Here is a 16,516-nt window from a genome sequence, read left to right on the forward strand (position 1 = left end):
ACGAAGAGCAGGGTCAGGGTACACCTTGACATCTATTTCACTCCTATCGAAGCCATAATATCTAGGTCTATTCGCTTTGGACGCCAGAAATCTTTGGGTTACAGGAGACTCTATTTTTTGATATTAAAGCACAACTCGTGAAGAGAAACAAACACAGGATTCATAGACCGTCGAAGTGATCGACGCCGTAGGTTCATGATGTGGAAACAAAAAGGCGTGTAAGTAAAGCACATGAAAAAGATTAGTTGAGGTATTAATCTGCACAAAGCCAGAGCATTCCATGTCGGAGATGGAAGTCGAGGACAAGCTAAAAATTTCGGACACATGCCGTTGACAAGACGGCGCACTAGTAGTGGCATGACAGGAGTTCCCCGCCGACACGGTAACCACCACAGTCATACGTGGTTCCTCACCCTTGACCAAGTTTATCTTAAGCGACACGACTGTGACGTATAAAACAGAACTATGGCGAGGGGTCTTGGTCTTCAACTCTGACCATCCGACCCGTATCCCGAATCCTGCATGGCCAGGTCGTGGAATCGAGTGTTGTTGCCTATTGCGGTGATGACCCAAGAGCGCCTGGTGTGCAAGTCTTGAATGTGGCAAGGCGTTTGAGCGCGATCCGTTCTTCTGATGAACAAAGCACTATCATGAAAGTGGTGATACTTCAAAGCTCTTCTGATGTGATCAAACTTCAGATGGCTCTCTTCCGGATGGATCGGGTATGTATTTGCTTGACTTTCGATGTCGGCCCACCTTTCTTCGTCCTCGAATCGGCGATCAGCCTGTTCTAGGTACTTGCCGCCGGGGTCTAGTATACAAAAAAGCCTTGTGTCAGGGTTAGGCTCTGCCAATCCACGTCACACAATAGTATATTTCGTAGTTTTGTAACCTTGATGCTTTTCGTTGAAAATATGCGCACGCTGGCAGGTAACCGTGGTCTGAAGAACGGTGATAACGTTTGGGTTCCGGACGACTGGCCATGGGGATGACTGGCTGTCAAAGGATCATCTTTTGACTGTATTCAGGGTTCCAACATGGGGCAAGTCAAAAGTTTGATGTGTTATGCACGTATCACAAGACGAAGATGATATTGGAGCGACAGAGGTTGTAATTTGCGGATATGCGAACGAGTTGTCGAGTAGAACAGTGAAGTGCTGCCAACAATTCACATGGGCAAGGTGGGGCGCTAACAATTTTATCTCCGCGGCACTGGGTAGAGAGGGCCAAATACCGGGCAAAAATTGCCTACCCCGCGTGGTTTGTTTTAGATACCGGACGGGAACCAGGATGCATGCGTGCACGAGGAGCTGGCTGGCTTCGAGTTGTGGAATGGGAGCACGACGTTGAGTGGACGCTTGGAGCACTTGAGAACCTTGTGCAGATTGACACTTCGGAGCAAGCTCGTCCAGTGAATGTCCAGTGGGTTCTCCACCTCACGCCTGACTCCACGTAATTTAGCCCGCTCTCATGGAATGCTGGAGCACCGACCCCTTACTTACCTACCTCGGATGGGAGCAAAATGAAGAAAGCCGGTCTGTGATTCATTTGGACTGAGGTCCTGATGCTTCGGACTTTGATCTTCTTCATTTTGTCAAAGGTGCCATATGCCTCGAGCTCAGGGGTCGCCCTCCTGGACGGAAGCCTTAATAGAATGTCTCGTTCCCGAACTGATGGTGCTCTCCTGAGTCTGCCTTCCGGGTAACGTGGTCTGAACAAGGGCTTCACAAAGGAACGCGCCCCTTGAATTATCAGATCCAATGCGCTGAATTGTTGGTCCGACGAAGGATTGCTGACGATGAATGAAGGGGGAGAGTCAGCCAAACTGAATGATTTTGGGCCATGTTGTTAGGCGAGGGCGGGCATATTTCTTTAAAGAGATTAACGACAGCTTGATTGTAGTAGTAAACCGCACGATTGGTGCCGTATGCATGTATCGTTTACGTGGAATCTGGGGCCATCTGCTGGACGCGTTATTATCTTAGTAGCCTGGCTTCTGGAGTACCGAAATCACCGTGCTTTCTCGACAAAGTCAACTATCTGCCTATAACGCTTTGGAGGCAGTTATCCGGTATACCGGGAGATTGGCGACGATGGACGTTTGTAAGCTGAGGATAAAAGCCGAAAATCTGGCGGCTTTCTGGCTCTAGTAGAGGGACAACCAAATATGCACTCACAAGCCACTTGATATGTTTTCAACGGCGTTGCAGCCTTCAATCATTTCCCTTTTCTCCTCTACAGGAAGTGACCCACTCGCCTTGTTCTCTGTACACAAGGATGATTTACTTCCAGCCGATTCCTTTGTTGTCCTTCTCCACGACCGCCTTTCCCAGCCACCCCCTCCAGCGCCTGCGGTACTAATTACTCTACAACATTTTCAATACCAAGAGGATGACTCTGAATCGTATGGATATTGCCTAGATCAGACCGTCCTTCACATCCAATCGCCCACCATTACGACGACATATATTCAATCACCCCCGGTCTTAAATAATAGCTCAGGTGTCAACGGTCTCGGTATCAAGCACCCGTGGATTCACCTCCAAGTCCGGAATCTATCCAAGGAGTGGGCCTTCGAAGTTGGGATTGTGGATCTGTCTGCTCGGGTTGGAATCCTCCGACTGTCAACATTTCAGGTGCATTTTCTTTCACCTTTCAAGAATGACGTATAACTACGATGTTTGCTCAATCTCATGTGGCTTGTGGAGTTTTTTCTATCTATCAGAAGTTTGATTTCATTTCTTCGTTTTGTTGGCATCACCGTACTCAAGGAACTGGACTAGGCGCGACCACGACTTAAACTGAGCCACAACAAACCTCCCGTTCTCCATCTGCCACTCTCCTTTCCGCCAACCTCATCTCGGCTTCTTACTCCATGGAGCACAATCGCTTTGCACCTACCTACTGTCATGGCACGCTTCTCGACTCCTAGTGTAATAACAGATCATGATGATGAAGAATGCAGAGGAGGCTGGAGTTCAGATCCGAATAGAACTATCCCGATGGGTGGCTATTCGCACGTGTCTCACGTTCGCATCTACGCGACCTGTCGCCTTCGAAGAATCTGGTTTGGGGATATTGGTCCCAGCCAGAAGGTCCCTTGGGAATTCGAACTATATGCTGACTGACTTTTGGGGTTACAAGGATCACCGGTCGGGTGGCCTTGTTCTGAGATACACTAAAATCTGGTAGCTTGCCAGAGGCAGACTGAAGTTGGAAGTGCTCTTGATGGATGATTATCTATGGTATGTACAACTCGGGATTAGTCTTATTTACAGCAATTGTCAAACGTAGCAAGATAGCAAGAGTATTACTATTAGTGATGAAGGTAGCGTTGAACCGTCTCTTTCAGGCGGTTCAGAATCTCTTGCCTTCTTACGGGATTCTCGGGCAGCTCAAGCTGTCCTGTTGCCAATTTAAACAGGTACGTGAAATCAGCCTGTGCGACGAGAGGTAGTCTGGATGAAGCATCATGTTTCTTTTTAGTTTGCAACTTCTCCTTGAATTGTTGAGCGAAAGTTTTGGAGATGACGTCGGCGCGTTCAACAACGGGGAGGGGTACTCCAGCAAGGTTAGCCACATGGGTGCCGAATGAAGATTCCGCAACGCCTTCCACGAGCTTGAACATAAAGACGAGCTGTGTAGAGGCCGGGGTCAGCGAACTGAATTGTACAAGAAGAGGATGATATATACATCTCTCTTTTCCTCGTCCACGATTGTAGACATGTGCATATTTCTGATGTTAGGGTGATATGCAAAATCGTCCGTCAATGAGCTATAATGTGTTGCGAAGAATGACAGGGGTAATGTGTGAGTTGCAAGTTGGTGAAGAACCGCCTATAAAACCTCGTTAACAAGTCGCCACGAAGACCATGAACAGAGCAGGAGACTGACAGCAGCAATCGCCATTCCGTCCTAGAACGGTCAACCGTCAGTTTCAGTATATGTCAAGAGTGTCATTGAACGCACAAATGTTGAAGTTCCTCTTCCAAGTTCTGTCCAGTAAGACGTTAGACCAGTGCATAGGATTGGTGTAAAAACAGACCATCAAGAATGACCAGGGATTTAGGTGTAGCGTCACGCAAGATTTTACAACTGGGAATCTCAGTCCGATTGGGCATCATGTGTGAGTAGACAACCTACCACTCATCAAGTTCGACTTTGAATGTACTTGCATTTGAGAACATATTGTCATAGGCTCCCATTCTTGTGATGATGGAGTCGACGGGGCACAATCTAAAATTCATTAATCTTCTTGAGGTATATGACAATATGAGGTCGTCTCTTACTTAGCGCGAGCAGCGGGGACAAGCATGCCGAGTTGCGCCATGATCTACAATGATTTTCAGTGTTACTTCTTCCAGGCATTAAAAGGTGAACGTACGACGCCTACGGCCGTCATGCGCATAACCTAAAACAGGGTTCACGTCATGGACTACTCAAGAGTCTCAATGGATACTTCTTACTGTGGATTTTCCACTGTGTAAATGATTAAGAAAAAATGTATCAGGGAAATAAAGATAAAAAAGACTCACGCCATATTCGGACCTAAAACCCACAAGATAAATGTATTGAAACAAAAAAAAAATAACGTGTGGGGCGGGGGGTAGAACTTACCTGTAAGCAGCGCGATCTTTCCCTCATCACCTCCCAATTTCACGTCATTCGGAATGAAGCTCTTCAAATTCGTGCTCAAGCACAATGTGGGATGCCGCAGTTGTTCAAAGTCGACAAAAGCGGCATCACCCTCTACAAATTCAGGTCGGCAAGAAGGCTCTCCGATAGCAGCGGACGACTTGGCCAAGCTGAACAAGCAATCCAGTTCTGCAAAGACCCTGATGGCACGCAACCACAGAACTCGATCCGTGTCGAATTCCTCGAAGAGCCGGAACTTGAAGGCCTTGATAGCGGTGTTGCGGTTCTCCCGAGCCTCTTTCAGTTGGCGAACAGTCTTTTGCAAGGAGCCAACTACGTATCGAGTTTTCGCCTAGACGTATAAGAAGAGATTCCTCAATACGCTGCAGAGTGGTTACCTTGGTACCACCACTTTTACTCCAGTCCTTCGGGACCTTCTCTTTCTTCACACTTGCGGGGGTCTCCATTAAATAGATTTCCTGAAACAATGTGAGGACGGCTCATACGGTACTTGTAAGGCGAGTGGTACCTTGTTCCCAACATGGCTATGCCAGTATTCCAGCTTTATCCTAAAGAAATGGGCGAGTGAGATTGTTGAGTGCCATGAATCAACGAAGAAGTTCTACCCGAGAGATTTCTGAAACTTCTTCAGATGATCTTCGAGGCCTTCTTCAAGCTCTTCAATCTCCGCTACAATCTCATCATATCTTGCATCCTTCCCTTTTTGGGGTACCAGCTCATCCGCCTCTGAAGTGTGCAGCGGTGAGCGAAAGAGCGATAGGGGGCAGAACGCATACCTTTCTCCTCCGTTGGTTCGTACATGCTCTGGACATTTTTTATGTTTGGCAATAAATCAGGCGCATTCCGAAGCAAACCAAGAATGGTCTTGGAATCGAAGTCTTCCGACTCATCTGCCAGTTTGCTGAAGCCCTTATTCATAGTTTTGAATGCCTGCATTAATCAATCCATTTAGATTGTCCTCTCAAAGGCGAGAAAGATTGACATACGGACAAGACCTTCAAGAAGTCTTTTATACGGCAGTTCTTAGCATGAATGCGGGAGACGATACGCTCCAAATCCGGCAATCCTTTAGCTACACCAGTGAAGGACGCCTCAAAGGTTGGATGCTTCAGGATGTCCTGAACTGCGTCGAGCCTATTGCGCAGATATGAGCATGTGACAATCGGCAGGCCAGCCAACTTTCCTCGCATTTATCGCCGAGATATCGGAAAGAGGCATACACAACCAGATTCTGAAGAGTCGTTTGCCTATGCAGCATGGCCCTTTGAACGAGAGAACAGTACAAGATCGACTCCACGTACCGAACGGGGTGATACAGCGCCTCAATAACGTCAGAAGAGACCCATCTTCTGTTCCTTCATTATTAAGGAGTATCTGTGATAATATTAATGATGATCTTGACATTCCCGTGATCCAAATAAACGAACCTCGATGTGTGCCAAAGTCTGTCCATCGAGAGTGAGTCCCCGACCCCTTTTCATTGGATCGTACACATTGAAATTCTTCATACTCAGGATATCCTTATCAATATTCAGTTGACGGAGATACCTGAGAGAAAACCAATCAATATAAGAGAAAGCCCCTCAATCAAGAATTTTAGCCCGATGAACAAACCAGATCATTGACCCCAAAGCTTCGATTGCGCTTTGATCGCCACCCATTTCTCGAATGCAGTCGGGAACAGAGGACGGTAATAGAGATTCATCAGTATCGTCCATATTGTCATCTTCTTCAGGGGGAAAAAGTGCTTTAATCTCCTGCAGTGTCGCCTCATAGTTGAATCCCTCTACGCTACGCAGACCCGTCCACAAACACGCAGGGGGAAGGATCGATTTGAGCAATCGCTGAGTCGCCACGGACAAAGTTCCCTACGGGTTAAAAAAAGAAAAGTCAATCCACCTTTCGTTCTCAGCGCTTAACTTCGCCTACCTTTTTGTACACGAGTTCCTTCGGTCGGATCTGCCGTAACAGCGTTTCCAACTTGGTACGACAAACATCGTCCTCAAAACTGCTCAGATTGAACTGGGATGTGGAGCACTCGAGGACGCATATTCCAAACTTGTTATTAGAAGGCTCCGAGCCTTCTTCGCAAATAGAAATGCAGTGTCCAGCTTGCTCGTCCGTCAAGAGCTCGGGATCGACGAGTGTGCCGTTCGTATACACTTTATTGAGTTCTCTGTATCGATTGTTAACGGGGGAAGAAGGTGAGAAATAAAGAGACGAACCGTCGTACAATCTTATCTTTGCTTTTATCTTCGCTTGCCTTTCCTTTAGTCGCAGCCATCCGCATTTCTGCGCCAAGGGCAGTTTCGGCTTGTTCGACGCGCCCAACCTTGTAACCTATGCAAATGTTACTAATGAAAGAAAAGAAAACGAATCAACGAACCTTTGCCCAAGAATTTCCTACTCCTCAGTGAGTGAGGGTTCGAAATTGGAAAAAAAAAAGATGACTTACGCTGCCCAAAAGTTGAAGGACATTTCTGGGACACCAACCTTGACACGAGGGGTCAGGCTGCATATGATAATTCAATTTTCCAGACCTTACCATTGACATTTTGACTCTCGATGTCAACTTCAGGTCAAACACCTGATGTCCAACACGAGCATCGTCTTCATAAAGCTTAAAAACAATGTGGTCAGTTGAGGGTTTTTACGGCGAGCAGGTAATTTACCTCAAAGAATTTACTGGACAGCAAAGAAAAACATCAGTTTTTACAAAAAATTTGTCGTTAAATGAACGCAGCAGACCCCTTTTGGAAGAATAAAATCTGTCCCCAGAGTTATTAGTTCAGAAAAGTTCCATAACATCCTGGCTTTACTCACAGTATCGTAATGGTTTTGCTTGATCTTCCGATGAAAAAAAAAACTGTGTCAAGAATGAGTAGACTTTAAATGAGACGGAAACCAACCTCCCAGAACTGTGGAAAACGCATGAGAAATGACCAGATGGCGAACAAAGATGGTATACCTGTGTCTCGAATGGAGTGAAATCCTTCCAAGCGCTCTTTGGTATAAAAATGGTTCGAGGGTCATAGTTGGGCTCTCCCGGCCTCCTGCCATCTTTCTAAAAGAATATCAGAACATCTCTGTAATCTCCATAACCGTAACTTACATCCTTGATATCAGCTAAGAAGGAGTAAGGAGACTCAGCGGCCTTCTTTTCTTCTTTCTTCCCAATCTCACGTTGCTCCGCCTTGGTCAAGAACATGGAGGAGCCCCCAGATGCTGACTCTGCGACCCTGGTAGCTTTTTCCTTTGCTGAGGTCTGTTTAAGCGCGCGAGTCGACTTTGATTTGCTCTTTTTAGGCTTGTCGTCCTCCGATTCCTCCTCAGACGAGGCGCGTGAACGATGAGAAGACGCAGAGGAGCGAGAAGAAAAAGATTTGGTTGATTTAACCTCGACGTCGGAGTCCGAGGGAGCAATGAAGTCGTCATCCTCTGTCTCTGATGCCTTTGAACGCGCTTTTGGGGGCTGAGCTTCAATGTGACTTTGAAAAAAGGAAGCTACGGACCTTTCTTCTTGGGTGATTTTTTGTAACGAGTGAACCGTTGGGTGAAGGATGTGACCGAGGTCGATATTTCTCTGTCCTCGTCTTCATCGTCACTGAGTACCATGGATATGCGTGGTTTCTTGGCGTGCTTGTCTGTTCAACCCATGAGCATTAATATTTAGTTGAATGTAACTACTACATACTCTGAATGGCATTTAAAGGCGAGGAGTTACGATGAGAAGATTTGCGCTGTTTGGAGGCTTCTTCATCTGAATCTTCAATTACCACTTTACGCTTCCCGTGAGTCTGGCGAATAACTCAATATGTGAATAGCTTAAATAGGGACACTTAATACGCACCGACTTAATCGAACGAGGCTCTTCCTCCTCTTGTGAGTACATATCTACGTCTATCGCATCGCTCGTCGGCGGGGTGGTCATCCCAAGAGAGGATGCGGGGCTAGCAGCAGGCGGCGAGCTCAAATACCGCGCATTAGGATATTTAGAGTCGGGGGTTTTTGGCTCCGGAGAAGAAGAGGGTATATCCTTGCGTTTTGACGCGGTTGGTACGGAGTTGGAGGGAGCTGCTTTCCCTATCGCGTTAGTCTTTGGTGAATTGTGAGTAGATTTGGCGGCCTCTTTGGCAGGACCTTTAGAGAAGAATGACTTGAGACTCTTCTGTTTTAGGGATTCAGAAGACGCTTTAGGTTGGGGTGCCATCCCAACACGATGTTGAGTGGTCGAAATCCTTACAGAACCAATACAGAACCGTGACAGGACACATTGGTACTTGTTTGGTCGATAATCAACACAAGCAAACATAGAGTCTCCTCAAGAGTCAATTGGAAAATCCAATGTTGATCCAATGCAGCCTCCTACTAGAAGTTCTGCTACTTATTATTCCGTGACAAACAACGCAAACTCAATGATGACAAGATATTTCCAGGTTGACATTTCAACAAACTGACCAACCTACTAGTACTAAGCCGTCCGTGAAAAAGATGGGGTGACACCCAAGTACACCGTAAAAACTACATGCCAGTAACTTTTGTACTGTCCATTATACTTCGACCTACGTACAAAGATGGGGAGGGTGAGGAGAAGAGGGGGGTCCAATGGCTTGATAAAAGAAAAAAAAGTTCATGATGGAATCCATGCGTAATCCAAAGAAGGGTAACTTCGCTTATTCGACAGTCACAGACTTGGCCCTGAAAAAACATCAGAATGGGTGAGAGACGAAAAAAAAAAGGCGACTCACAAATTGCGAGGGAAATCAACATCGCATCCATTCTTCACCGCCAAATGGTAGGCTAAAAGCTGGAGGGGTATGATGTTGAGCAAACCCTGCAGACAGTCCACAGTCTTTGGCACGCGAATAGTCTTTGCATTAGCTGGGATGCCGTCGTCACCCTCGTTGCAGAGGACAATAGGCTGTGCTTTGCGGGCAGTGATTTGGGCAAATGCAGATTGAACCTTGGGGTATAGAGAATCCTGGGTCATAATGATGATCACCGGCATGTTCTCGTCGATTAAGGCAAGAGGGCCGTGCTTGAGCTCTCCGGCAAGGATCCCTAGGAGAAAATCATGGTGAGATTACAGAGTCAAACATAAAAACAACATTTGCACCTTCCGAATGCATGTAGCTTATTTCTTTAATCTTGAGGGCTCCCTCGAGGCAAGTGGCATGTCTGGAATGGGATAAGATAGGAGCAGAACAGAATGGGAAAAATTCTACGCACTGGTAGCCTCTACCCATCAACAAAAGACTTTTATTAGCCGCAACTGTCATCGCCAGCTGTTCCAGAGAGCTATCTTGTTCCAAGACTTTCTTGATCTGGGCAGGCAATGCGTGCAGACCGTCAATAATCTGGTTTCTGCGTTCCGTGAAAGAGATGCGATCCTCAGAAAGCTGCAGGGCAATCATCAAAAGAGCGACATATTGAGAGGTATAGGCCTATATCAACCGTTGACATCAGACGACAAAGTTTGAACGAAAACGTGCAAACCCGCCTTGGTGGAAGCGACACCGACTTCCGGGCCAGCGTTGATGTGAACACCGCAATGCGTTTCGCGAGAAAGCGTTGAACCGACAGTATTCACAACGCCAACACAAAGGGCGCCCCTATCCATACAGTACCTCAGCGCCAAGATCGTGTCCGCAGTCTCCCCGCTTTGACTAAGGAAAACGCAGACATCATCCCTGAAGATAGGGGTCTTCCTATCCAAGAAATCGCTAGCCAATTCAACGCTGACAGGAATCTCTGTCAATTCCTCGAATATGGCACGAGTGGCAAGGCAGGAGTGATAACTGGTCCCACAAGCAATGAAGACAATACGCCTGCCACGACGCATGATAGGCAAATATGCACGGAGGCCACCCAAAGTAATCCTGTATTCGTCAAAGTTGACACGTCCACGCATAGTGTTGACAACAGATTCGGGCTGTTCGTAGATTTCCTTTTGCATGAAAGTATCAAATTTGCCCTTCATAATGGCAGCGATTTCCAGCTCGAGAGTTTCAATGGTTCGGGTGGCCGCAATCTGGTTTGGTGACTGATCACCTTCTTCCTTGCGCCGAAGTCGGTGGATATGAAGTTCGCCCTCAGCGATGTGGGCAATGTCATCGTCCTCGAGGTAAAGGACACGCTTGGTATGTTCGACAATGGCGGCGGCGTCAGACGCAATGAAAAACTCGATGGGCTGAGGCAGGCCATCCTCCGACATAAATGCGCGGGATTGCGTCCTGAGGACTTTGGGATTAGCGGAAGGGACAGCAAGGAGGGCGCTTGGAGAATTGGGTTGAACTAATTTCGTTGATCAGCAACATTCAGGGAATGCAGCACAAGGACGTACGTGCGTCGACTCGGGTATCATTGACATCCTGTCCAGCAAATTCGACATCCACAAAATCAACCTTGAGCTTCTTGTCAGTCTTGACGCCAACGAGAAGGGGCGACCCACGACGAGCGGTCACCACTTCATTGGGATAGTGGAAAGACTTGAAAACGAAGGCAAAGGATCCCTCAAGCTCCTTCAGGACGGACTTGATTAGATCAGTGAAACTAGGCCGTTTGTCGTTGTGAGAGTCGTAAATATACTTGGTAAGGATCGCAACGGCCTCAGTATCAGTCTCGGTCTCAAACTTGTAACCTCGCTTCTGTAGCACGAGTCTAAGCTCGGCGCTGTTGGTCACAATCCCGTTGTGGACGACAATGAACTCGGAGTTGAGATCTGAACGAATGGGATGGCAATTGATCTCAGAGGGAGGACCGTGAGTGGCCCAACGTGTGTGGGCAATTGATACTTGAGAAACGGTGGTCTTTTCAACGTTGACCGAAGACAACGCAATCTTCTTGCGGAGGCCGGCAACTTTGCCAACTTCCTTGAAGTAGATGACCTGGCCAGGCTTGTCGCCATCAATGCAAAGACCCGCCGAGTCGTATCCGCGGTACTCTTGGCGAGCAAGACCGGAGCAAAGAACTTCAAGGACATCTTTCCGACTCTGTGAAATGGGAACATATCAGGATGGCTGAAGTGGACGATCTCGAGACAAATGAGTCAATCGCTGCCGAGATACAGCGGAACAACAATAATCTCCTGATGCAAAGGATTTCCTCCAATCGGGACTTGCACTACATTCTGGGGTTGAAAAGAAGGAAGATCGACGAACCTTTTCCTTCAAGAAGCTGCAGTAACCAAAGATTCCGCACATGATTTACTAGGAGAGATGAAATTCGTTGCCGACGCTGTCGACGATATTGGGCGGGTACTTGGGTTGAGGGTAAGAGAAAGGAACGGGTCTGGAGATCGAGTTCGAACTTGATGGTTGTCTGAAGTACTTGAGGTTTAGGGGTTCCTGGACCAATTGGAGACAAACAAAGCAATGCTTAGCGGCGAGGCTGAGCTTCGAACGGGCACACACAGCCGCCAGCTCAGCGCTCAGCCTTTGAAAATGTACGAAATGTTTCTCCCATGAGCTCCCATGTTCACGACATCTAGCCGCAAAGGCAGTGATGCCGTCAACGTGATGCACTCAAAATATATCGGTGTCCTCAAGTTCTTCCATGAACAGGACGGACTCTTCGGGCCTTTAGCCCTTCGAGCAAAGCAACCGGGCCCATCAGCAAAGATTTACGACTGCGGTGTTCAGACACCCTTTTGCTCATCAGCTTGCGACGTCTCGGCATAAAAACATCACCCCTTTAAGTATTCACTACCTACGAACGAGCGAGGGCGGAGAACTTTAAATAACCCCCAATGAACTTTCTCAAACCCACATCCAATCTGTAATACTACGCTTGAGCGTGGCGGCAGTGTCCTCGAAGCGCGTCTCCAGACCTGCGAGCATGGCACGGGCAGCGCGTGTTCCCTGTTTGAGACTGGGTCAGGCCGGCTCATGACGATGGGGAAAAGATCCACGTACGGCAGCAACTTTCTTGCCAGCAGTGGCGGCGACACCACCTTGTTGAACGACTACGCAATTACCAAAGCCAGCAGAGCTTTTGAACGACTATAAAACAATCAGAGCAGCAGTCAAACATCGGTATTTTAGGAGAAGATAGTGACCCACCACGAGGCATTTATTCTTTGTCGCACCCCCGGTGCATTTGGTACCTGCGGGCAATTGGACAACAAGCGGTTGCGATCCTACTGTCTTGGGTGCCTGGATTGGAGTTCAATGCGTGAATGATAAGTGATTCAACATTTACAAACTCACAGGGTCTCCGTTTGTAGTCACTTTTGCGGCAACAAAGGTTTTGCCAACTCCAGTGGCATCAACTTGAGCTGTAAATTGACGAGAGCCATCACCACCACTACAAGAAAGAAGGTATGGGAGGGCATTTTACAAACACGGAGATTATTAACGTACGCGTTGAAGTCTACCGCGGTTGCCTTGAAGGAGCCATCAGCCGCCGCTTGAACCGCCGTCGACTTGTCAATAGTCCCTGCTATGTTAACACCGGCGCCACAGGGGTTTGCTGCACTAGGACGCTTAACGTCACTGCGTTTCGCAGCTCCAGCAACGCCTAAAACGGGGGAGACGCCAGCATGCGCTTGCGCCTGGAGTGCGAGCGCAACGATGAGGATAGCAAATGTCCAGATCTTGGAAAACATTTTGGCGCAAGTTCGATGCAAAGACGAGGACTAGCTCGAAAGGGTTAAGCGAGAAAGAGAGAAGGAGTGAATTAAGACGGAGTGGTAGAAAAGGAACCGGTCCTGAAAGTGAATGAGAAGAGGAATGAGGGAAACAAGAGTGATTGGAGGTTTTTATAGCGAAGGTTCGTCCCTTGTAACCATTGTCTTGCCAAAGATTTCCACATGGCCTGAAGGAATGATATGGCGTTGTTATGACATTGATACCCTGGGCCTTTTGTCAAAATTTGAAATGCACGTGACTGAGCAATCACAGCAATCACACATATCCCGATTCCCGATTCCCTGTGGCTTCATTGTGCCATTTATTAATGGAACGAAAGGCCAGTTTTCTGAAAGGGAAATCCACAAAAAAGCATCGTTTGTCGACCAAATGGTGATTGTTCTGCCAAATCTTCAAGTAGCGGATGGATTGGAACCAAACACGGAAGTTAAATTATTATTGGCCAACCCTTGACAGATATATTTTGAAAAATAATGTGTTTAGAGGGAAATGGTGTTGCGATTGCGCGGCCCTCCTGAGGTGCGGCAAATCTAGTATAATCAGCCGCATCTGTGCAGTTGTTACCATTGGTAGAGCTTGAAAGTTGCTGGAAATCGATCTCACCGAAATTATAGGAGCCTAGCTTGTGCCCTGGCCATGACGTCTCTCTCCGAATGTAGATGTGGTCTAGCGCCCATTGATATTTCTACAATCTCATCTGATTCGAACCCTTCATCTCCATTCTTTGAAGACTTCGCCCACACTGCCTCATGAGGCTGTAGCCGCCTTGGTTTTTGGGGTGCATCGCCTTTCAAGACGACCCGCTTTGAAGGAACAGCACGCTGCGATCTAACAAGCGTATGCCGCCCTGCAGGAGTCACGTTGCTTTCACTTCTCCTCAGTGATTTGAAACGACTGGGCTTGGATGGAGGTGCTTTTGGGTGGTTCAATGTCCATCGCGCCTTCCAGCCATCCGACACTGCTTTCTCGGAAATCGACCGCTGATTCTCGAGATCAATCCAATCCAATCCATCCATGTCGATGACGACTCTGAGCGACTTGGAAGGGGGATTGCCAACAGGAGTTTCAGGAGATGGACTTGGAGGAGATGCAGAATTCGAGCCTGCAGAGCAATGATCTTGTCTATCGTCCTCAGAGCAATCAATTTCACTGGTCGGATCGTCACCCAGTGTGCCGCGCAGATCTGGACCCAAATAGATTGAAGTATTATCTCCGGTGGGATCAGGATTTCCATCATCTGAATGGTCACTTGGACGATCCAAGCAGGGACGACGTTGGGCGACGGGACTCGGGACATCGTCAACCTCGAAAACATCACCTTCCGCATGATGTCGTTTGAAAGGTTTGGGAGTTTGGCCAGGGCGAGGAGGGGAGGACAGTTCTTCCGTATTTCTGGATATCGACGTCAAAGGCGAAATATAACCGTCCTCTTGTTCCACTACATCGACTTCTTCCAGATCAAAATCTAACTCTGTCTCTAGGCAAATCTGAGCCTTCATAGACATATCAGAGCCATCGAGACCGTCGTCTTCGTCGTCATCCACAAGGGCAAATATATTCTCCTTTTCGGCACTTGAGTGAGACGGCCCAGCCACGGCGATTGTTTCATCACCGCGCCTGTGGTGGGCTGAAGTATCCCTGGAAGAACCGAAGAACTTCGAGTTAACAGACTTCGGAGGGGATATTTGGCGACGCTTCTTTTGGGCCATGTCGTCCTCCATGACATCTGCTAGTGTCCTCTTGCCGCTGGGTCGCCTATTCCAGCCTTGCTTGCATACAATGGGCTGCCCTTGGGTCGTTTGGGGGGGTATGATAGGATTTGGACCTGGCAGAAAAGCGATTACGTTGCAAGATACAGAGGGAAGGTATCGTCATACCAAAAAAGTTGAGAATACCCCCACTCGAGGGTTTTTCCTTCATTTTGCCTTTGCCCTTACTTGACTTGCTAGTGGAAGCCACTGGAGTAAGTTTAGCACGGGGTGCAAAGCTAGGATTGATATCTTCCATAGGCAGCAGAGTAATCGGGTCAACATCACCAATAGCCAACTTCTTCGCCAGAGCTATATCGATGTCGCTGAAATCTCCTTAGCAACTGAGCTCAACAAGTATGAATGTACCCACCTTCCAACATAAGCTTCCGCGTCCTCATCCCAATCCCCGTCGATGGGCCTCAAGTAAACAAGCTTCTCCTCCAAGGGACAATACACCCTCTGATGCAGGAAGCATTTTTCCGCCAGTCTGAATCGCTCAAGGTAACCAGGCGGAACCGACTTCTTCCCCTCCAGAAGAATTACTCGCACAACCTGTTCTACAGACTTCCACTTCCTCAGAAGGAAACAAGCAGTCTTCAAGCCGACCCCTGGTATGCTTCCCAGATAGTCGCATCCACTCAAAATAGCCATGGCCCGAAATTGCACATCAGACCAACCGACGAGCGAGATGCTATTGGGGTCAGATCTACGAGCAGTGACAGTACCGAAATCTTTGCGCGAGATGGAAATGACGGTGCTGGCAACGACGTCGAGTTTCAACAAAACATTTTGACAACCGAAAACGAGCAGGTCCGAGTCTTCCGTTATAACGCCATTCACGATTCCCATCCTTTCCAAATAAGCTAGCTGAGCATCTGCCTCATATGGAGCGACCACATAGGGAATATTCTCCGCGCGTAGAGCCTGTGTTCGGAAAAATGAGCTGGCGACGATTCATGGAGAAAAAGAAACGTGCCTTGATGAATTGGTACGCCATCTGCGGTGTAACGTCCATAGACTTGACATAGCACTCTCGAGCCTCACGGTGCTTCCCCTGTAATGCGAGGGTGTTCCCACGAGAAAGGTGCTCCTCACGTCTCCGCTTTCGACTTGATTCAGTGTTCTTCTTGGCTGGAAGTGGACCGCCGTCAAAGACAATGTAGGGTTGAATATTGTGATATTGCAAGAGCCTCACGCGGTGCATGGCATAGTCAACGTATCTAATCATTGTAAACATTCGCTTTCGTTGCAACGGACAAGTTACTACTCACTTGTGTGTATTTTTACCTGTGGCCAGCTCTGTGGGACAGGTAAAGACACCCTTGTGTAGCCAGACATAAGCGTCAATAGCAAGTGTTTGACCTGAGAATTCCGAAAGATGTCGGGTGACTTGAATCGATTTAAGTGCTGTGAGAAGCCCAGAAATCCCCATGTTCGGCTTTATGGGTTTGGGTAAGTGGA

The 16,516-nt window shown here is 47.8% G+C and overlaps 5 protein-coding genes across 5 annotated transcripts; 1 reads left to right on the forward strand and 4 right to left on the reverse strand.

Annotated features, from left to right (window-relative positions):
* Positions 1-2,189: 2,189 nt before the first annotated feature.
* On the forward strand, positions 2,190-3,128 carry LACBIDRAFT_297729 (uncharacterized protein; the record flags this gene model as incomplete). Its single annotated transcript, XM_001881102.1, has 2 exons — positions 2,190-2,636; positions 2,784-3,128. 2 exons carry the CDS (start codon positions 2,190-2,192, stop codon positions 3,126-3,128), a joined length of 792 nt encoding a protein of 263 aa, XP_001881137.1.
* A 188-nt stretch (positions 3,129-3,316) lies between these two features.
* Positions 3,317-8,968, reverse strand: LACBIDRAFT_297730 (uncharacterized protein; the record flags this gene model as incomplete). Its single annotated transcript, XM_001881288.1, has 34 exons — positions 3,317-3,637; positions 3,694-3,837; positions 3,895-3,915; positions 3,970-3,995; positions 4,046-4,095; positions 4,144-4,236; positions 4,290-4,333; positions 4,385-4,411; positions 4,467-4,479; positions 4,536-4,548; positions 4,618-4,987; positions 5,034-5,114; positions 5,165-5,204; positions 5,262-5,382; positions 5,433-5,586; positions 5,643-5,779; positions 5,832-5,903; positions 5,958-6,030; positions 6,084-6,204; positions 6,271-6,524; positions 6,586-6,832; positions 6,882-6,996; positions 7,043-7,059; positions 7,112-7,149; positions 7,202-7,276; positions 7,329-7,341; positions 7,405-7,424; positions 7,480-7,503; positions 7,566-7,574; positions 7,625-7,720; positions 7,769-8,118; positions 8,169-8,300; positions 8,351-8,453; positions 8,507-8,968. The coding sequence occupies 34 exons, from the start codon at positions 8,966-8,968 to the stop codon at positions 3,317-3,319; spliced, it is 3,876 nt and encodes a 1,291-aa protein (XP_001881323.1).
* Positions 8,969-9,076: 108 nt separating this feature from the next.
* On the reverse strand, positions 9,077-11,858 carry LACBIDRAFT_291192 (uncharacterized protein; the record flags this gene model as incomplete). Its single annotated transcript, XM_001881289.1, has 7 exons — positions 9,077-9,354; positions 9,405-9,717; positions 9,773-9,834; positions 9,886-10,100; positions 10,145-10,950; positions 11,000-11,648; positions 11,817-11,858. 7 exons carry the CDS (start codon positions 11,856-11,858, stop codon positions 9,330-9,332), a joined length of 2,112 nt encoding a protein of 703 aa, XP_001881324.1. The 3' UTR covers positions 9,077-9,329.
* A 476-nt stretch (positions 11,859-12,334) lies between these two features.
* Positions 12,335-13,261, reverse strand: LACBIDRAFT_294390 (uncharacterized protein; the record flags this gene model as incomplete). The annotated part of the gene is made up of 5 exons (XM_001881290.1): positions 12,335-12,515; positions 12,570-12,656; positions 12,717-12,809; positions 12,864-12,960; positions 13,017-13,261. The coding sequence occupies 5 exons, from the start codon at positions 13,259-13,261 to the stop codon at positions 12,414-12,416; spliced, it is 624 nt and encodes a 207-aa protein (XP_001881325.1). The 3' UTR covers positions 12,335-12,413.
* Positions 13,262-15,364: 2,103 nt separating this feature from the next.
* Positions 15,365-16,487, reverse strand: LACBIDRAFT_235461 (uncharacterized protein; the record flags this gene model as incomplete). Its single annotated transcript, XM_001881291.1, has 3 exons — positions 15,365-15,998; positions 16,048-16,275; positions 16,327-16,487. 3 exons carry the CDS (start codon positions 16,485-16,487, stop codon positions 15,365-15,367), a joined length of 1,023 nt encoding a protein of 340 aa, XP_001881326.1.
* Between the last annotated feature and the right edge of the window lie 29 nt (positions 16,488-16,516).

The sequence above is a fragment of the Laccaria bicolor genome, genomic scaffold, assembly GCF_000143565.1.
Source record: "Laccaria bicolor S238N-H82 LACBIscaffold_12 genomic scaffold, whole genome shotgun sequence".
NCBI classification, from domain to species: Eukaryota; Fungi; Basidiomycota; class Agaricomycetes; order Agaricales; family Hydnangiaceae; genus Laccaria; species Laccaria bicolor.